This window comes from Poecilia reticulata, chromosome 2 (genome assembly GCF_904066995.2).
Source record: "Poecilia reticulata chromosome 2, P_reticulata-male-v2, whole genome shotgun sequence".
Lineage (NCBI taxonomy): Eukaryota > Metazoa > Chordata > Actinopteri > Cyprinodontiformes > Poeciliidae > Poecilia > Poecilia reticulata.
In genome coordinates, this window is record NC_088831.1 from 21,777,167 (window position 1) to 21,798,798 (window position 21,632).

Sequence of the window (21,632 nt, forward strand, 5' to 3'; positions counted from 1 at the left end):
CTCCGCTCTGCTCCCAGAACGCCCGAGCCGTGAAGTGCGAGAGCCGGCATGAGGTCATGTAGGTGTGGTCGCTGCTGGAAAAGCGGAGTAAAAGTCAGACTGCAGTAATGGGTCGCATGAGAACGACTCGTTAACTTCTGACGCCAGATGTGCGTGGACTTAAAGCTGTTTGCTTTCCTTTCCAGCTTCCTCTGCACACATCTTTGGTCACAAGAAGAATGTAAAAGTTCAGAGAGCAAAGAAACCAACGCTGCCCAAATAAATGTTAAACGGTACATATAAGCTGCGTGAAAGCAGCGCAAAAGTCCAAGTAGCAGAAAAAAGATGGCTGAACTAAAGAACTCAGTAGGAGGTAAAGAAAACAGTGATGCATCTTTGCTGTTGGCAACACGGATGTGTTTATTCACACAGTCATTGTGACACTGGCATACGCTCGAGGCGGTGTAGGCGAGGAAGGATGCGACTGCTAACCGTCTGAGCCGACAGGAGCTTTATGTTGTCACAAGAAGACATTTACACACGTCTGAATGAAAAAACATGAACTTCATAAATGATTACATCTTGCACCAAAAGCAGTCATTGAATAAATAATGAGCTCTTGCAAATGACAATAACCACAAAAAAAGAAATGACTGTTTTACCCCTGATTAGTGAATAAATTAAAGTCTGAGTGACTCAAACAGAAAGGTAGCGTTGCATAGTTTCACCTCAAGACCAGAAATGGACATTTCTACAGCTGAAAAAAAACCAGCACTGGGTTTAAAAGAAAGCATAGATGTGAGTAGGCAGAACATGAACGAAAGGTTAAAAAAAAGAAAAAGAAATTCAGATTGTTGAGTTTCTCTGTGTGTTTTCAGGTTGTTACCTCTTGGTATCAAAGTAAAAAACTTTTCTTTGTTTTATCCTAATTTAATCTCTTGTAGTCTAAAGATTTGTTTTCTAATTGCTTCATCACTTTCATGCCATATACTCCTACAAATGAAATAAATTCACACTGGCAACACAATGCAAATTCTACCACATCCTCCACCTAATTGTCAAAGTTTTGAAAGTTTAAAAACTGTATGCATGTGGACTGGTATCTAGAAATCATTACTATGATATAGAGGTATGCACTCTGGCGTCTGTGCTCGAAAACTCCAAGGTTTTATGGGTTAGTTAATATCCGTCTCGTTTCTCTGAATGTGAGCTAAAGACGGAAACGACTGGAAAGAAAAAGGAGGAAACGATATCAAAGAAAAGAAAGATGAGCTTCAATCTGTAGCCAGACTGCAGAGCTTCTGTTGAGCTTTGATGTAGGTCATGCTGACATTATCGCCACATGCTTGCAAAGCATCAGTAATAAAGCATTTTGTGATACAATCCCATGTGGATGTTTTACAAAAAGAAAACAAATTTAAAACGAGATGTGTGCCAACAAAGTGGCAAAAAATACTGACGTAAACAAAACTTAAAACAATATTAAATACAAAATGCCCCGATTGAAATGTCTTTAAAAGGTTACAAATTGTACATATCTTTGTATTATTGCACTTTTTTTCTGATCTTCTGTAAAATTTAACGGAATTTTGAATTATTCAAGCCAGGTTCAGGTTATCCTTTCAATCTGCAGTCATGCTCTTTACAATCAGCTTAAGGTTCCCAACATGGTTCAGGAGGCAGGTGTTTAATACAACCAGCTAACATTTAGCCCACTAAATAGAAATGAACAGAATTGAAGGGCATGCTGAGGCTGTTTGTGTTTAAAAAGTCTTGATGCATCTTAACCACCTGGATGAAGATCACAACAGACCTGGGATCAATTTAAAGGAAACTCTCGACACATGTTGTTCATTTGGTTCTGTGATCCAACCGCATGCCTCTAAAGCACACAGAGGTGCTGACTAATGCATTTATGGGAAAATGAGTCAAAATTTCGGCCCCACACACAGTCAAAAATAAAGCATAATCAGCAACCGGTGCTGCCGCTTCAAGAGCGTTTAGAGCAGAGCAGAGAAAAGCTATGATACGGCGAAAACCCTGATTTTATATAAAAAAAATTTAATCGAGTTCAATTTCAATCAAACAGATAGCGGTATCTCACATATTTTAGACGTTTCCCTGCTCCAACACATCTGATTTAAATGGCTGGAATAAGTCGTCAAGCTCTGCAGAAACAAGAATTGGACCAATTTAATTCAATGAGGTGTGCTGAACCAGGGAGACGTGCAAAATACTCCACTTATAAAGACAATTAAATATCTGCTGGTGGGTAAATGTAGTTTCAGGTTATTCATTTCAGGACTCATTTAACAAACCTCACAGCTGACATGTGAGGTAGTTTAACAAGAAGATACAGGGAAATAGGTTATGAGTTCAGTTTCAATGCTTTCTGAAAGGTACTTCACGTCATTTTAATTGAAATGATGAAATCATACATACATTTATTAGGATTTTCTTTTCCCGTTGGATGCAGTAAAAGAAAACCTTTTCAAGTGCATGGGGTTTGCAGCCATCCTGCAAACAGGCCTGTGACCTAAATCAGAGCTGTGCAGAAGAAGTCCATAAATCATCATCACGCAATAAAGGAAAGGAGGCAGCTTCCAAAATCAATCCAATAAAATCCATGAAGCAGTCGGACCGCAGCAGACTTTCCTTTCCAAATCCAAACGGAGACGGATCCATTTATGCTCCGGTGAAATGCTCAGTCCCTCCTCTTCCTCCTCCAAATCGGGAAGGCTTGTTTTTGCTTCCAGTGTGTCTGACGGACCACCGCTGGGGCACCTGACTTACAGCGCGTTAAGTCTTTTTTTTTTTGCTCTTCGTCAGACATTGTAGTCTGGCGCTTTGCCCAGCGGCTGCCTCAGTCTGATTTGCAGGGTCATGAAGGCCCCCACGGCTACATGGAAGAGGATCTGCCAAATGTTCCTCAGTTCATACAGATACATGTTGGACAGACAAATGAGCGCAAACGCCAAGACGGACTTGCTGTTCCTCCAGATGGAGAAGTAGGCAAACAGGTAGCACTGAAAGAAACGGGATCACATCGAATTAATGCCGAACTAACTGGCCGCTGACGCGTCTTCGACAACAAATCCTAGGTGACGGCTCTGTTCTGTCGACTAAATTGTGCGCTTGCATTTTGCCGCACAAAAGGAGCTGATGAAAATGTTTTATAGAGGAGGCATTGGCCTGAAAGCCACTGAGCTTCAGCGAATGTTTGTCTAACTGACAAGCTGCTGAGCCGTAAAGTGCAGGGCTGTTAGTCAACCGGCCGGCGATGGGCTGCTCTTACCGCAGACGATCACTTACCTGATACAGACAGGCCGCCGTGCCCAGGAAGAAGGCAATCACATAATTAAAGTCCTCGTCATCATTCTGCACAGGGAGGAAACGGACAGAGGCCGGGATCATTTTAGCATGCATGCTCTTTATGTGACAAGAAATGGTTTATTGGTTCCCTTTAAATACATTTTAGTATCTACAGAACATGATGCGACTGACTTTAATCGCAAGCTCAGATGGGGGGACAGGAATTTTGATAAAACGTCGTAAGACATCTGGAAACTTTTTACACCTTTTATATTTGCTCTACAAAACCGTAGAATATAAACTTGCAATAAGCACATTATTTTAAGAGAGTTTCAAGAGGGTCAGAAAGATTACACAGAGTTACTGGTCAGGAGAGAGGAAGCGAAAATAATCCACAGCAAGTGGAGGAAATACGAGGGAATTAGAAAAACTGGATGTTTGATAAAAAACAAAAACAAAAAACTAAAGCAGACAAGGAGCTGCAGGAATTTCTGAAATGTATTAGTTGTGACAATAATACTCACTGCTCAAAATGTATCTGAACTAAGAAGTAGTGTTTCAAAACAGAATAATTTGCTTGCAAAGAAAACACTTGGATCTTGACAAAAGCACCCAGGAATGTTTTATGATCTGTTGAAACAAACTAACCTTACAAGACAATTTGAAAAGGTGTGTCTATGAAGAACACTAAAAGAACACATCTAAATAAAAATGAAATAACTTCACCAAAAAAATAAAGATCTGAAATGGCCTATGCAAAGCTCAAAACAGTAATAAATAGAACCGTGAAAAGGCCAGACGTCCTCATGATACGACAGATCTGGAGAATTTGAGACTTAAAAGTGAGTTGCTGAAAAAAGTTCTGCCAAAGAAGAATAAACAGTGAAACTAAATCAAAAGATGCTTCAATAAATGATCAGATTAAGGTTGCAGACGCCCACAGAACCACATTATTGCAGCTTTCTTCACTCTTTTCCCTTCTGAAAGAGGTTTTTCAGTGAACTGCTCAGGATGCAACTCTCACTAAATGTAGGAGATGTAAAATCCACCTCTCATGGGCTAAAAACCTTATTTTTTCCCTATTGATTATATGTAGATGATAACCAGTTACGCAGCATGACAAATAATTTCCCCACATTAATTTACCCATTGTGCGATTCTATAGACAGGATTATAGTGATACAAGAAACTGCATTACAGTCAGCACAATTAAATGATGAGAGCAAAATATGACTCCTTAGAGTAAGACTAAAATATGCAGGGATTTTTCACCTAAAGCAACAGAGAAGAGATGGCTTTAAAGATTATATACACAAGTAATCTGCTTAATGTGCATTCGGTGTGTTCGAAAACTGCAGGAATGATTTCTGGTCTGAAAAGTTCTCCAGAGATTCTTTGACTAAGTTTTTGCACCAAGTGTCCAAATGTCCCTGCAGTAAGTCCTGACCTGTAGTATGCTCTCTATAGCATGGACGCCTCTCAGCAGGTTCAGGCCTCCGCAGAGGATGCTGAGCACACAGGACACAATGCCAGGGAGCGTCGCCGGCTCCAACATCTGTGTGGGGGCTGGGAGAAAAAATGGACATGCATCACACACTGTAAATGCTTGTATTCATTTCATTTCACGCAAAGTAATCATTTGTCGTGTTGGAAACACTCTGCAAGCAGGATACGGGCGCGCCACCATGCTGAAGCCAAAATGTGTTTGAATTCACAAAAAGTTTAGGACGTCGTAATACAGGGAAATACGCTGAGAACTTCATCCTCCAGGAGAGAAATGCTTAGAATCATCAGTTTAGGAACAAAACAGCTCCAAGTCAACAGAGGAGTAGTAAAAACAAAACACAAACGATTAGTAAAGTGGAGTTTCAGCAGGATTTGAAGTGTCTCGATTTGAAAGCTGAAATGTTCCACAGAGAAAATGAGATTAACTAGACATGAAACATTTACCTCAGCTCTTTGTTCCTGTTAAAATAATATATGCTTACAGGCAAAACAACTAATGGAGTAACACGATATTTGAGAAATTTGAAGTTTAAGAAGTGTTGCATGCATACATACATACTGAACCCCAATTTACTCTGATACCCCAAAACTAAATCCTTTGCTTATGAAAACACTCAGAAATGACTTCATGATAAACCTGCTGCAATGAGAAACGAATTAATCACATGATGAATTAAATTATTCTGATTGTTAATGTTGCTTAATGGGCAATTTTCTTTACACAGACTTTATAATTCATTTTATTTATGACTTCGGTTGTGTTTTTATTTGTCGTCTTTGGTTGTTGTGTTTTACTTTGAATAGTTAAAATATCTTCCAGCTCCTTAGCAAAATGAAAGTTTATTAGTCTTTCACAGGGCGAACTTGTATTTTTATTCCATTACCAACATATTACTGACCATAAAAGGTCTCAAAACAACAATATTATTGGTTATATTATTGCAATAATTACTGGGACAATTCATCATCCAGGTGGATTTGCTATCTTGACAGGTCTACTCATTAGTAAACAGACTGCAGCTGTCTGTAATTAAATCTTCACAGCAGACGGGAGAAAGTCATGTAGAAGTTAAAAGGGTGTGAATACTTCTGAAAGGCACCAGACTTATCAAGAAAGAGCAAACTGGAGGTGCATTCGGGTTGACACACGAGACTCTGTATTTTTTGAGCAAGCAAAGCAAAACGCACGTCAGCAAAATGCACCAGCTCTTATCAGCACACACTCTTGAACGTTGCAGGTATTAGCGTTATTTTATGTTATGTTTTTCCACCCAACCTTCACTGAATGTGAATGGAAATTTCCAGGGACAAGGCACATATGTTAAAAGGGCTTTTTTGTGCGCGGTGGCAGCTCGAGTCCTACCTATGCCCTTGTACTTAGAAGCGGCTCGCACCGAGAATCCATTGATAGCCTGCAGGTCCTCTGGGGAAAGCTGATAGGGCGGGCGCAGCTTGATCTCTGTCTGCATGTCAGCCAGGTTGATCTTGGTGGACAGGGAGCGAGGGCTGTTGTAGCGATGCTTGGTCTTCTGGATGAAGGTGTCTGGGGGATGACAGTCAGCACAACAACAAGGCGGGTAGTACCGCGGGGAGCAAAATAACGGGTGATAAACACTCGGCGTATAAGAGATAAGGACACTGTTTGGCATAAACACAAGGAAGCTGAAGCTGCGGCGTCTTTGAAAGGAGTAAACATCTTTGCAGCAGAGAAACATCTTCAGTCTCAGCGTGCATCTCAGATTTGACTTGTTTCCTCTACAGAGTGCAGACAGACGGATGTTTGTAATAAAACGGATCCACCTTTTACGGTAACAGCACGTCTCCCAAAATGCTTAAAATACAAGCTTTAGTTTCAGAACAATAAATGACTGTAGTGGGGGGAGAACAGATGGTGAGAAGAAATTGCTATTTTTAATCAAATCACAGGTGGCATAATTATAGTCTCTAAAAGAAACGTAACTATAGCTCTGTTTTAATGACTTTCCTTTTTGTTTTTTTAAGTTGCACAAAGTGTCAAGAATTTCTGATTAATCCATGTCTTTCTGTTTCCCTGGGTTCAACAATGACTTGGTCTCTGGGCTGGACAAAGACCAAAATCCGTCCTTCTACAGTGGATGGGCAATTTATCCAATTGTTTGTTATTACCGAGGCAAATACACTGTAATAAAGCTACGTTAAATGTTGTTTTTTATGCTGGTTGTTGAGGTTTTATCAAAATATTTAGTGATAAACAATACAATAAATGCTCACGTCTAGCACTTAATGTCCACTATTAGGAATAATAAAGCATCTGTCAGTTTCTCCTCCAAAAACTCTGGAAACCTTGTTGGACTGTACGGTGTCATTGGCTTTTTGAAGATCCAGGGGAGTTTAAATAAAATCTAATAATGTCCACTAATAAAATTGTGTGCCACCGGGTCACCAGCATAATTATTTAAAACCTGCGTTAAAAATCAAACATCTTCCATGGTCGAATCAGCATCCAGACTAGGATCCTATTGACCAGTTTTCATTGATCTGCTTCCACCTTGTGAAATGTTAAACCAGGAGCTACTCTGTTGGAAAATGGCAGGTTGTATAATATTTTAAAAACATGAGTTCCAGCAATTGTTTTTCTCATCACTGAATAAATGTACTCAAATTAAAAGCATGTTTGTTCTTCACAGTGAAATCACACCGTTGCAATAAAACCTTAAATTGCTTCAAGACTTTTCACACATCTTCAGCAGCGTTGCTAATAAATGCAGCTGGCACTGTGTCTTGTTACCCAGATAATGACAGTGCGAAGCGCATTACTCACAAAATCCAAAAGAGCCTTACCAAATTCGATGAAGGAGTACGGCCGCACGGCGCTGCTGATGCGTTTAGAGTCATAAGTGATGATGAACTCTTTCTGCAGCTCGTCCAGGAAGCAGAAGGCCAGCACGTTGGGGTAATTTCCAGTGCAGACCATCAGATATCCAACACCCAGCGAGTATATGAAGCTAAAAACGCAGAGAAAAGAGCAGAAAATCCTGATTTTAATGCGAGGTCCTGTCCTTTTGCTCATGTCAGAAACCCCGGAGAAATAACGAGGACGACAAATTACAAGAGGGCAACATAACAGCAGTAATGATTCTGCTGGTTAAGGCTCTAATCGCAGCGCAAACACAGTTTAAAGTACACCACTGCTGTAAAGGTAAAGAAATAGGATCACACTTTCACAGCTAATTAAACTTAATAACCACATTAACATTCACATGCACCTGTTCAGACACAATACCTACCAGCCTGGAAGTGTTAATTCATACGATTAGCAGATTACATTTCCCTGATTAAAAAAAAAAGGACTTGCATTATCTAAATGTCTCTGCTCTCATTTGTGCGAAGACAGGAAACATTAAACAGTTAAATATCTGCAAGCATAAGAGGTGAATCTGCAGGACTGTATCAGACCAATCTGACAGAAAAAACGATCAATAAAGAGAGACAGCAAGTTACTGGTGTTAATGCGCTAATTATTAGAGCTGGAAAAAGAAGTAGAAGCTTTGGTCGTGGGTAGCAGGAAGCAGCAGGCTCGCTGACTTTCCAAGAACACTTCTGCCAGCACCTGATGTTTGTTGTTCATGTTTGATCGGGTCAGAGTGACATCGGTACACAAATGGACTGAAGCGTTGGTCGAAAGGATGCCCAGTAATCGCACAATGTGAACCCGGCACCAAAAAAATTTAGAGAAACAAATTTAAATGGGAATCCAGAGCTGTAAAATTAAAATGTAGCTTGTTGCTTAGTTCAATGTGAGCGTGAAGTGAATCCCAAAGTGAGTAACTTATTGTGTTTTCATGACCGTCTAATATACTGATTTGTCTGTAAACAAGAGATGCACCAGGAAATTGGAGAGTGACCAAATAATTGTAGTTTTCAGTGGTGAAACTCCCAGTAGGGGAGTTAAAAATCAGCCACTTCACCAGCATGTGTGCTATGAGGATGCACTGACGGCAACAGCCATCAAAGTAGAAGACTTTACCGAGTGGAGTGAGACTTTTATCATATAACAGGGAGACTGAGTAGAGGGCAACAAATGAGCTTTTCTCTCTGAGCTTTCAACATGTTATGGTAATGAACATATTTAGACAGGCTGGGAGCCTGTCAGAGTAACATCATTACTCTTTATTTCCCAGAGATCAAACAATTGATAGACTTCCTAAACAAACAGCACTTAATTATCACTAAAGCTCCTTCTAACTAAAACCTTTCTGCTGGGATAAGATCATAATTTAAAATCAACAATCAAATACTTAATATCTTTAGAGGAAATGGTAGCTGTTTGTTTTCCCAATGAAACTCTAGTACTAAAGTAGAACATCATGGCCAATTAGGCCACTGTTGGCTGCTTGAAAAATGCAACAATTTTCTCCTGATAGGGAAATTAAAAACTGAAAAAAACCTTTTGCCCTTAAATGCATCAATGCGTACTATGTTCAGTCAATGAACTTGGCATGCATTTTAATGCATTTGAATGTTTTTAAAGGTTTAGCAAAGTCAGAGGAATTACGGGACATAATGCTCTGATGCATAGCTAGAGGTTATTTTGTACTTAATTCATTTTCTGCTGGATTCAAAACGACTGCCTCCATTTAAGAACCTGCAGCATGTGTTTTCTCTCACGTGTCACAGTAGAAAAAAATTAAAAGTAAATAATTGGAATTAGAACGAAGCCAAAAAGAAAATGGAGGGAAGGCAGCCAGGAAAAGCTTCACCGGGACATAAACAGCAACGCTTTCTTACTCGCTCCTCCATTCTTTCAATAGATTCAGCAGTCTTTAGTTTCATAAAGACTCTTTATCCCTCCAAAAATGTACTTTGTGAACAGAACTTAATGCTAGTACTCCTTACTCTGTGTCATCCACTGATTTAAATAGATCAGTAAACTTACCATCTGTGCATCAACTATAGATCTACAGTTAACACAATAAACCCTTACCCACATATGCTAGCTATATTCCCCCCCCCATCAATACCTGCTACTAGGTGGCGGCCTCAACAATAACGCTGCAGTAAAAATGCAAACCGACATGCATTTGCTTTATGACTGATCTGTGACACGGCTGCTGTTCATGAATCAAGATTTGGGCTTTTCCAGCTTTGGAAACCAGTCAAACGTTAATGCTCAGTGTTAGCTGGTGCATCGCTGTTCAATACCCCAAATGTCTTTGGACAGATGGCATGTATCACCTTCCCTAATGTAATCATCATAAAAATCAATAACATCTGGCTCAGTAAATCTTAAAAGCAAAAAGCCAAGCAAAAGCTTTTGTACTACTAGTGAACCATGCAAAGCTGTCGCACCAGACGAACCTGCATAAGAGAACTTATTAGAGAGTTTAAAGTAATTTATGATGGAACACCAGGGTATCCTTTAATCCTGTCAGATCTCTATTATGTTCTAATATAGTTAACGCATAAAACCAATTAATTTAGCTTTAAGACTCTAGAGATTTTAATGCATCAAATGTCACATGAAAGCGTCTGAATGGTTGTGAACATCACAAAAAAAAGGGCTAACTTGTGAGTTCTAACAACTAAGTGTCATTCTGACCTTCACTTCAGTCATCATATGTTTCAGGCTTAAATAAATTAAAGACGGTCCAATCAAAGGGAAGCTCTTGTTGCTGAAAGGTGTATCTGTCTCATTCCCCTTAAGGTCATGTCCTGTTTTTTATCGTCGCTAATTGGTGCAGAACAAACACCACTTAAAAGCATTTCAAAGGCTTCCCCAAGAGCACCAGCTGGGCTTTCAGAAATAATGCTTTGAAACAGAAAGCCTAAAGGGCGCCCTGGCTTTAGATTTACACGCATTTGACAGTATCAATCAATAAATACGTTTAAAAAAGAAAAACAAGAAAGAAGTAGGAAAACTGTCACAGTTCCTAAAGATGAAACTGAATGATCAAAACGGCTGTTTCATATCGAACTTTATAGGCTCGCAAACTGACTGCATAATGTTTTCTGACCCACTTATTGAAAGTTGACATTAAAAACAAAAGCACATTATTAGATGTAATATAATTTAAAGAAATGCTACAGAACAGGACGTACTTCACATTGTACGGTCCGGACTTGAGTGTGCAGCGGTCAGGGAACTGGTTGAGCTTCTTGGAGAGACCCTTAAGATGCCTCTTCGTCTCCTGGAGGCCTTTCTCCTGTTCGTAGTCGGTGGATGCCGAGAGAGGGAGGCCGTCCGCGACGCGAACCACAGAGGCAAACAACACCGTCGACATTTTACAGATGAGGTTGTCCCACTGATTTGCTGCAAACGGAGGTAAAACAGGGAGCAAAATTCATAATAAGAATCTTCAAAAGGGTAATTAATGACTGAACTATTCTTCAAAAACAACCAAGAATTATCAGGACACCCTGCTGAGTGGTACACAATTATACAAATATCACCTTAAATGGGGTGAGGTGAAGGCTATTTTCTTTTTCCAATAGCTTTAGAATAAAGTAATCAATATAGCTGTACAATATTAATAATCAATACCACACTGTTGGAATTTTTAATTTTGTGAAGGCATTTGTAATACCAGTTATGTTAAAAGATTTAAATTTGTTATTATTTGACTTTTTTTTTTACTACAAAGATGCTACTAGCTTGTACATTGCTGCAGCTGAGAGGGTTGAACAAATTTTAGAACTATAGCAGACTATAGATTAAACTTTTTAAAAACTATCGAGAGTTTATGTGTTCCGACAGACGACAAATGCTTATTAACACCTGTGGTTACTTACCTTTATTAGCATCCGTTGGTGTTAAAAATACTTGTTAGCGACAACAAGATAATACCCAAAAATAGGACTTTTTCTTATTTATCTACTCCAACCCCACAGCTAGCCAAGGACTGATTTAAACTAATATGCTGTTCAGTTATCCTTTTGTAGCTCATTTAAAGTGTAGTACTCATTTTAATGCAATTTGAAACCAAAACCTGGAGGTGGGGTGGTCCCTTGCGTCAGAACCACGGAGAGCTCCACGATTGAATAGGAAGTGATGTGAAACACTGACTGCATGCATTCTTGGTGAATTAAACATTACATTAAACCTCCCTTTTTTGCAATTCAAAGTTACGTTTGAGTTCAACAAAAAGAGACTCTGTAGTGGCTAGTAGAATCAAAGCAAGGGAAGCCAACGCTAAAATCCAATGATGAACTGTATCTTTATTGGACTTATGCGGAAATAACAGTGCTATAAATCAAACACCTGAATAACAGACCGATTAGAAGCACTAAAACAATTTAATATATTCTAAAATATCAACTCAGACTGCAAGAAAACGGAAGGTAGTTAAGTTCTGAACCGCAGAGACCAAAGTAGCCAGCAAGGCAGCTAACAACATTAGCAGAATCGGCTAGCCCGGGAGCTAACATTTAGCTACTTTGGTTTGCTGTAGCCTCAAAGTAGAATGAATTTACATCTCAGAGAAACTGACAGAGATATTTGACAAAAACTGTACCTGTTGAAGAAGTTTAGCATCATGTAGTTATGTATAATAGGCTGCACTGGGCATATTAGATAAACAGGAAGCAGAGGCAGCTAGCAGGCAGCGACGTGAGGATGTTATCGTTAACGTGGCTGCTTCGCTTTGCATTGTGGGTGAAAAAAAAGTAGTAAGCCAAAGACATGCAAGATAAAACGCAATTAAATAATTTTTTTAATGCTTTTAATAATATAATGTTGAATTTGAAGTAGCTCAAATTCGTTAATTTGTTTTCAATATGAAAAAGGAACACGGGAATCTAAACCTTCAGATTCAGCATCAACTTCCATTTGAGAGATGAATCCTGCATACCTGATCTGGAAAGACTCAAATATGTTATTTGGGAGAAATCCACATTAAAGCAGGCAGATATAGGAACCTAGAAATCTGAACTTTGTAACTCTTATGAGGGAATCCTCATAACTATCTTTTAACAGCATAAAGTCAAATAGAGGGAAAAACTGAGACAGTAAAATTTAAGCAATTTAAGAAAGCTGTGAATCAGTACACAGAACCAGTTTTAGGTAAAAACATGCAAATATTTTTATCAGCGACCAGACAGGACAGCGTTGACAGCAACAGCATAAAACGATGCCTTGAAGGAATTTAGAATATTTAGAATTAAGGTATAAAAATCTGTTTAAATTGAAACCATTTGGTAACACTTTATTTGAAGGGGTGTGCATAAGACTGACATGAATCTGTCATAAACATGACATAACATGAACATAAAGAAGTCTTTATGAAGTTCTATGACAGTTGTCATGAAGTGTCATTCAGTAAATAATGACACTTTTAATGCAAAGTTGCTCTAAAAGTTACATTAAAAGTCCATTAAAATGCCAACTTTGCATGATTTTGTAAACTTTGCATTAAAAGTGTCATTATTTACCAAATGACATTTCATGATAACTGTCATAAACTTTCATAAAGACTCCTTTATGTTCATGACAGATGTTATGTCATGTTTATGACAGTGTCATGTCAGTCTTACGCACACCCCTTCAAATAAAAGGTGTTACCAACTATTGTCTAAGGCAATGGCTGTGGCTCTGTGAATTTTCTGTTTTTGCAAGTCATGAAAAGATGCTGTATTTAGAAATGTTTTTAGCCTTTTTTAAATCTCAGAATGTAAATACTGTAAGAAATACACAAAGTGACTATAATGGTGTAATGCAAGATGTACTAGAAGCATTAATTAACTTCATAATATAAAGCTCTAAAGATCAACGATAAGAATTTTTTTCTTTTATAATCAGAAACAACCATTTTATAGCAACGTTTTAATATTGAGTTTCCTTTAGCTGTAAGCCATGACTGTCAAAAATAAGAGAAGATCTTTAAGAATTATTCTGTGCAAAATGGGTTTCACTTTCCGATTTGAATTGCTGAAATGAATTCTCAATGACATTCCAATTGATAATTGGATTATTGCAAATGGATATCCTTATACCTTTTTTTAATATAAAGGCATCCATCCATCCATCCATCCATTTTCTTTCACCCTTATCCCTCAGTGGGGTCGGGAGGGTTGCTGGTGCCCATCTCCAGCTGGCGTTCTGGGTGAGGGGCGGGGTACACCCTGGACAGGTCACCAGTCTGTCGCAGGGCAAATCTATTCTAAAGCCTTTTAGAGTTTCAATATCTGGTTTCATCACTAAACACCAGCAGAAAGCATGATTTTCAACCTTTCTGATGTGGTGGCACTTTTTCTTTTTTAGGTTATGGCTATAATATATAAAAAATGAACAATAAATAGCATTTATCTATTGCTTGCCAAGTTTTAGTGCTCCACTCAGAACTAAAATAGGCCATTCACTGGCATCAGCATTTTCTTCAATTTGCATCAGTTTCTCTTCAAACGTAAAACTAAAAAAAAGAGAGAGAAAGGAAAAAAGTGACAAAGGAAATGAAAACAGCAGCACAGAGATGGTTAGTGGCCTCGTCCTTCACGCACACCTCCTCTGCAATCTCCCCAGAGCACAACAATGTGTCAGCCTGAAGGGAAATGCTCCACAACCCCCCCTTAGGCTAAGTGTGTGTGTGTGTGTTTGTGTGTGGGAGCCAGAGACAAGGGGGAAGTGGATGATGGATGTGTGCTGCAGCTGACAGGTTGATGAATATCCACAGGGCTCAGTGTTTTAATACAGAAAGTGGCAGGTGTGAGGAAGACAGGGTCGTCATTTGCACCGACATAGTGTAAACAAACAAATATATATATGCATGCACAATCAAGTAATTCAGATGTATCAACGCAAATTTTAATTAGATGTGATTATAGCTTAAGGAATTCTTTACATCTATCATATGTGGTGAAACCATTTGATGGGGTGTGCATAAGACTGACATGACACTGTCATGAAGATAAAGGAGTCTTCAGCAATGGTTGTCACAAAGTGTAACTTGGCAAATGACACTTTTAATGCAAAGTCGACAATTTTAATTGACTTTTAATGCAAATTTGAATGAATCTTTGCATTGTCATTTATAGAATAATGCAAATGCATTATTTAATGTAGCTGTGTATTTATCAAAAACCAAAAAAATTAAAAGATCATAATTTGATTTGTTTACAAAATGCATCCAATGAACTCCCACCACGTCACTTTCATTCTATAAACCGACCCCATCTGCTCTGATGAGATGTTTTTGGGGGACTAATTATCAAATACATCGGCAACACGAATGTGGAGATTTTCCATCTGGTCTATTGCTTCAATTTTTAAAGATTCTAAGGATAAAACAGAAGAAAAAGAAAATAAAAGCAAGGACAAACCTGCATCAACCAGGACGGTCCATTAGCTCAGCAACCCAACCAGGTTATTCTGACAGTTACTTTTCCTGCTGCAATAAACGTCGATACCAAATTCACAAGCAATTACTTCAACATTTGCCAATTTATTTTAGAAAAAATAAAATAAAATAAAAAAATCAAACAAACTAAAAATGCCAACATCAAGCAAATGCTTTACAAAAAAAAAAAAAAAGAACCATTTATTCCATAGAAAGGTCAAACAAAATGTTGGAAATGTTTGGCTTTATTTTACTTTCTTACTGCAAGGGTCAAAACTGTACATATGGCTGGGCACAGAGGAAAAACAAAAACAAAACAAACAAAAAAATCAACAAAAGGCAACAATGACTTCTTGGCATAAATTGTGAAAAACACCCACAGAACATGAAAACCTTTGGGAAGAAACCTCTCGATTATTCAACAAACGTACACACACCGCCAGTGGGGCGGCTGCTGCACATCAACCGGTGGAAAGACGAATGAAAGGCAGTTGCTGCTTAATGAGATGAGGACGCCACCTTAAATCCAGCGGCACGTCCTCTTCCACCCCACTGCATGAAACACTCATGGACGATCACGCAGACAATGAAATTACAACTGGGTATAAAACCATGTTTGGCTCCAGCCAGAACATTTCAGCCATTTCACCTGGAACAAAAGTTATTCAAAAATATTTATTTTTATTTATTTATTTTTTACAATAAAGGGTTCAGTAACCTCTACTACCAACACGCCTCGATCGATTTACGAAGGCGGGGGACAGGAGGAGGGGGTGGAACAAATAAAACGTGTGTTTTTGAGATACAAATGTAAACAATATTTAGTACGGTGGCCTAAGGGCTCAGAATGATTCAGCTGGAAAGAAGCAAATAGCATTCCCTTCAACTGTGTAACGCTATCCCTGAGAACCGTGTTTGTATCGACGGAAAAGGTTTCGATTAATAAACACAAATGGAGCAACAGACGGGAGTTCGAATGTTAGGAAACAAACAAAATGGGAAAAAAAAGAGAAAGAGAATGATTTTGGGAGTAAAAAGGTGTTAATGATGAATCAAATTTGATGCCGAGACGCAACAGCGGCGGGATGAGCGTCTGGATGTGTTCGAGATGAGGACAGGCGGACGTGGACTGGAACGAACGCCGCGGCGACGTTTTAGAGAAGAGTCGGTGAAAGCAGCGTGGACACACGCAGCAGGCTGCTGACCCACGGAGCTGGCTGCTCAACTAGGAGGTCCGAAGGGATCCAGCTCTGCATTTAGATCCACTTCACGGTAAGATCTAATTGGAATCACTACCTACGATACATCGCCTTGCAAAAAGTATTTCGTTTCTTTTCCACATTTACTCGTGCTACAGCCACAAATGTAAAAACTACTCATTTGATTTTATGCAGCAGACTTAACAATTGAGAAGTGTAGCAAAAGTGATACGCGGTTTTGGTTTTGAAATGACACCTGGAAGACTTGGTGTGCGCGTATAATCTGATATGATGCCCCTAAATAAAAACCGGTGCGACCCGACTGCCTCCAAAAGTCACACCTGACACGCCGGCGGAAACTGTGTCCTTTTCAGAAGCAGAGGTGGCGCCCATGGTGAAACACGGCGGCGGCAGCATCATGCTGTCGGGATAAGCTTATTGTAAAGGGACAAGAAAGCTGGTCAGACTGGAGCAGATGTTTACCTTCTAGCAATAATAGTTGGCATATTTGTTCTTACAATGGCTCAGTCAAAGTCCAGAGCTAAATCCAACTGAAAAGCTGTGGTAAAACTTATTGATGTTCACACATACATCCAGTCTGACTGAGCTAGAGTTACTTTGCCAAAAAAAAAAAAAGTAAAAAAGTTAAGATTTCAATCTGATTTGTATTTTTAAGAAATTTTGAAAACAATGCATCATTTTCCTTCCACTTCACAACTTATTACTTTTTGTTGGTCCATCATATAAAAAAAAAAATAAAATGCCCAAGAAAGTGTGTTGAATGTTGATGTGTCGTTCGAAGGGAGCGAGTACTTCTGCAAAGGAACGTCAAAAGAAGGGTAACTTTCATAATTAAACCCCAAAACCTTTGGTAGCTTCTATGCTAATGTAAAGGAGCCCTCCACCTTGTTAGCATATTCATGAAACCTCGTTATGAGCGAGCAGTAAACCGAAAACCCAGAGAGAAAATATCAGCACAGCTGTGAGTGATAAATAGATGATTATGTTACTCGGACTGGTTCAAGTTGCAGTCGCACCAGGCCTCTGACTCTCTTCCACTTATCCTCGTCGCTTTGCGGTTTCAGATAATTCACATTCTTCAATTTTGAAAAGGCCACCATTTTGGAAACAGAGACAGAACTTTGACCCTTTAGTCCCCATGTTGCCTAGTTTGGATCATTACTGATTGTACAGCTAAATTTTATTTATTTTTTTAAACAACAAACCTTAAAAAAAAAAACTATGATTTGGATCGCAGCTACCTTACATGCCTCTCTATTGGTCCTTGCTAAAGTCTGGGAAAATGTCAACCTGATGATGCCACCAATCGGAACTGGATTTAGGCAGGAATGGAAAATTAAATGGAAACACGTGACTTATTAATTCTAAATGATCTTTAAAAAAAAAAGAAAGACAGAAAAGAGAGAAATTGACACACTAAATAACGTGAAAAAAAAAATCAGCATGGATCATCTGTGAAGACGGTGCCAGGTTGAAAAGAATCAGATGAAAGCCTCTTGCGTAGCGACGGGAGATGCATCGTCCACGTTGAAGTCCACCACAGTCAGATCGCACAGACTCCCACAGGCAGAAGCAGGGCTCACTTTTGCATAGATAGGGTGTAGCTTTCAACATGTTCAAGTCACAGTGATTGGGAAAAAAAAAAAGAACAAAACAGAAAAAAAAAAAAAAAAATCACTTTTTTCCTTTTAAATCTATTTTGTGCCCATCAAAATATCCATAAGAAAGAAGTCTCAAGTGGTTGGTCAGTACTCTGTTGGTATCATTACAAATGAGATCACCATGATATAAAAAAATAGCCTTTCGCTGAGGTCATTGAGTCTCCCACTTCAGTGCCAAAAGGGCCCTTGCCAAACTCAAGGGTCACAGTGCATTGCCCTCCCCGCTCCCCCTCAGAGCTCCTCCTTCCTCTTGACCACCTTCTCCTGGTCGCGGCCTCTGAGGTTGCGCATGAATCCTATGAAGCCTGCTTCCTGCAAAGTGAAAGAATGGTTAGAAAAGTTCAGTTTGGGTTAAGACTTCCCAGAGTTCAGTGCATTAATGAGTCATTGCAACTTTGTAATTCAGTCTTGTGTCATTATGCTTTACTTCAAGCTGGCCTGCCCGCACGATGGGAAAGTACCCAGCCGTGCCAGGTTACAGCTTCCTCAGCTTTGCCAAATCAGAAATGTCGAGATCCACCTGCCATTGTTTCAGCTGCCCTTTATTTAATGATCCGCTTGAAGTTCGACTGCAGCCCTGCATATGGCCAAGGCAATCCGCTGTAACAGCTTTTGCCATAAATAATTCATTTAAGTTGATATTTGTACATTAATTAAATGAGATTCGGGAGTTTAGCTTTGTAGCCAATACCACATTTCTCTCAGTGAATTGTGCTATTATACATATGAGCACAAGGTTTCCAACAGAAAACTTGCTAAGCCTGGTGGTTGTGTGCCAGGGCAGTCATTCATCCAGCGGCCCGTCGTGTTTTTGAGTAAAAACATTTTTTTTAGCTGACAGGAAATTTGAAAATATCACTTGGTAGTCATGTGATATTAAAAGATTGGAATATTAATAGCTGAACACCAACTGTAAAGGCTTAGCCTGGTGGGGGGGACAAGTAAAGCCTGGTGGCCCGCCAGGCTTATTTATACTCGGGGAAACCCTGGAGCATCATCCAAAAACAGAGACAGGAGTTCCGTTTTAAAAGCATGTAGGTCTTTAAAATTATCGGGTGATGAAACTAAAGTGGAACCGTTTGAGCTTCATGGCCATGGTTACATTTTAGGGGGAAGTACGGGTGTGGCAGCGTCCTGTTGTGGGTCTGCTTTGCTGCAGGAGGAACTGGTGAAGTAGTTCAAATTGTGACATCCGTCCAGTAAAGTCTGCTGTGATTCAGATGAGTGCGTTAAAACACTGGTGAGACCAAAGATGGAGCTTACCCCGCGATCTCCGTTGTACTTTTCCACAAACTTGCCGTAGTTGTAGTGGTTGAACGTTGGGTAGCCCTCCACCCCCTCCTGCTTGCAGAGGTCATGGTTCAGTCCTTTTGTGCAGTCCACAGCAGCATAAACAATCTAAGCGAAAGCAATGCTAATGGTCAGAAAACTCAGATCACACAACTATATTTTAATATTTCAATAACGTACATGTTAGTGTGCGCTCTGGAATAACTTAAGAGACCACTTAAAATAATCAGTTTCTCTGATTTTCCTTTTTATAGGCATATGCTTGAGTAAAATTAACAATGTTCTTTTATTCTATGAACTATTGTATCTGAAATTACAATCAAAAATTTAGTATTTATTTGCAGAAAATGAGAAATGGACAAAATAACAAAAAGGATACAGTCCTCTCATACCTCAAATGATGCAAAGGAAACAAGTTCATATTCATTTAGAAACAACAATACTAATGTTTGATCTCAGGAAGAGTTCATAAATCAATATTTGGTGGAATAACCAGGAAGTTTTCAATGGGGTTCAGTGCAGTGGGATCTACATTTTTCCAGATATATATATAATAGAAAAAAGTGCAATTCATAGTTCAAAAGAATAGTTGAGTCAACCATCTTAGTCAACATTCTGTCAATGTAAAGAGGTTCAGAAATGTTTAATTTAGCAAGCAACTATGTGTTACTTTTTTAAAGGTTTTGTTGGCTCTAGTGGCCTTTATTTGAAAGTAGTTCAACAGGAAAGAGGGCAATGAGAGAGCGGGAAGACATGCGGCAAATGTCACCAGGCCGGGAATCGAACCTGCGACCACCGCCATGAGGACTAAGGCCTCAATACGTGGGTTGTTCTTCCCTGCACCACCTCAGCACCCCTATGTGTTACTTTTTGACAATGACTGGCGCATGTTTCATTTTGGTGCTGATTTAAAGTTTGGTTTTATGAAGAAGAAGAAACGCAATTTTCATATTAATACTTTAAGTGTGAGTGTGTGCGTGTGTGTACTTGTATGTAATCTATAGAGGTCCATTATAAACATTTTCATCAACAAGTGGAGGTCTTTTGTGGAACGTGAGGGCATTTTCCTGATCTTCACGTTTTTACAAGTAGAATGTAATCAAATAAGGATTATTTGTTCATTAACACTGTGGCATACCTTTAACTTGTCTCCAGTTGCCATGGTTACCTACCATTACTTTGCTGTCTTATCATTAGCTAGCATTCTGATAGCAACCAGTAATTCAGGAACAACCAGTTAAACCAGAACAACCAGCAACTCAAGAAGAACCAGCAATTCAGCAATTCAACCAGCGAGACAAACGTGTGTGTGTGTGTACGCGCGCGCGTGCATGTGTGTGCGCGTGTGTAAAGAGAGTAATCAATTCTATTCAGCAGCTCTGACAGAGGTGGCAAGGTAACCTTATTAAATATATAGACTCCCTGTTCCTTTTGTTTGTAAAGTCGCCTGGTGCTCCATTTACTGAAGGTGCAAGATAAAAACCAGACAACAATCCATCTGAGACGACAAAAAAACCCCAACAACAACAAGGTAGACTTACGTTGCGTGGATGTTGAATCGATTAGTGACAAGCCATCCCAATGAAGCATAAATGCCCTCTCACTGATACATAACTCACTCAGGAAGTCCTTTTGGACAGCCCAAATGTCACCCTCTTTCAGGATGCCGAGGTCTACACATTAAACTCATCACTGTGAAATTATCGCTTCCTGCCTGCCCGCTCGCGCATAACAACAAAATGCTGCAGAAGGAACGATATATTTGATTTTATTTTGCACAACGTCTGTAATGTGACAAATGCCTTGTTTGGGCATTGCAAGATATATGCAAGTTGCTTCTTTATGCAAATACAACTACTGGTTGAGAGTTGCTCAAGTGGAAATATGTTTATTAGAAGCGCTGCTAAGTGTCGGGTAAGTTTGTTGGGCGGCGCAGCGAAAGAAGGATTTCACAGTCGTGCAATCAGCCTGACTGCTTTCGCATCGTGACGTCCTCCGCGTCTCCGAACACCTCCGAGTCGGGACAGATTGAGATCCACAAGAAAAGAACAGCGGGCGGCGGCAGAGATAACAAACGCTCGCAGCGTAACTACAGGCTCCATCCCGCTGCTCTGACCCCGCGCAATCAATCAGAGTTGCTGCGAATTGACAGGAGAAAATGAAGTTGTAGAGCTGTTGTTCTTCAAAGGGCTCCAGCTAATTTCGTTATTGATCCATCTCCAAGTGACAGAGGACTCCCACATCAAGCAATTTCACTGCATTGCTAAATTACCAGTTGGCCTGGTTTCAATCCACCCGGCGTTACACCGGGGCGCAGCCCGATACACGTAGAGATAAAAGTCTGAGCAAAGCCAAAC

General features: G+C 39.6%; 2 protein-coding genes across 2 annotated transcripts in view; both read right to left on the reverse strand.

The window, feature by feature from the left end:
* Positions 1 to 374: 374 nt before the first annotated feature.
* sec22a (SEC22 homolog A, vesicle trafficking protein) lies at positions 375 to 12,446 on the reverse strand. The gene is made up of 7 exons (XM_008432407.3): positions 12,288 to 12,446; positions 10,876 to 11,086; positions 7,618 to 7,781; positions 6,161 to 6,340; positions 4,739 to 4,857; positions 3,292 to 3,357; positions 375 to 3,005 (listed from the first exon to the last, which is right to left on the reverse strand). Exons 2-7 carry the CDS (start codon positions 11,055 to 11,057, stop codon positions 2,805 to 2,807), a joined length of 912 nt encoding a protein of 303 aa, XP_008430629.2. The 5' UTR covers positions 11,058 to 11,086; positions 12,288 to 12,446; the 3' UTR covers positions 375 to 2,804.
* Positions 12,447 to 15,331: 2,885 nt separating this feature from the next.
* Positions 15,332 to 21,632, reverse strand: part of pdia5 (protein disulfide isomerase family A, member 5) — a 65,912-nt gene continuing 59,611 nt past the window's right edge. The window contains exons 16-17 of the mRNA XM_081600600.1: positions 19,249 to 19,383; positions 15,332 to 18,297 (exon numbers count right to left, since the gene is read on the reverse strand). Of these exons, the coding sequence (XP_081456726.1) occupies positions 18,217 to 18,297; positions 19,249 to 19,383 (216 nt within the window). The 3' untranslated portion in view covers positions 15,332 to 18,216. The remainder of the gene's footprint in view (positions 18,298 to 19,248; positions 19,384 to 21,632) is intronic.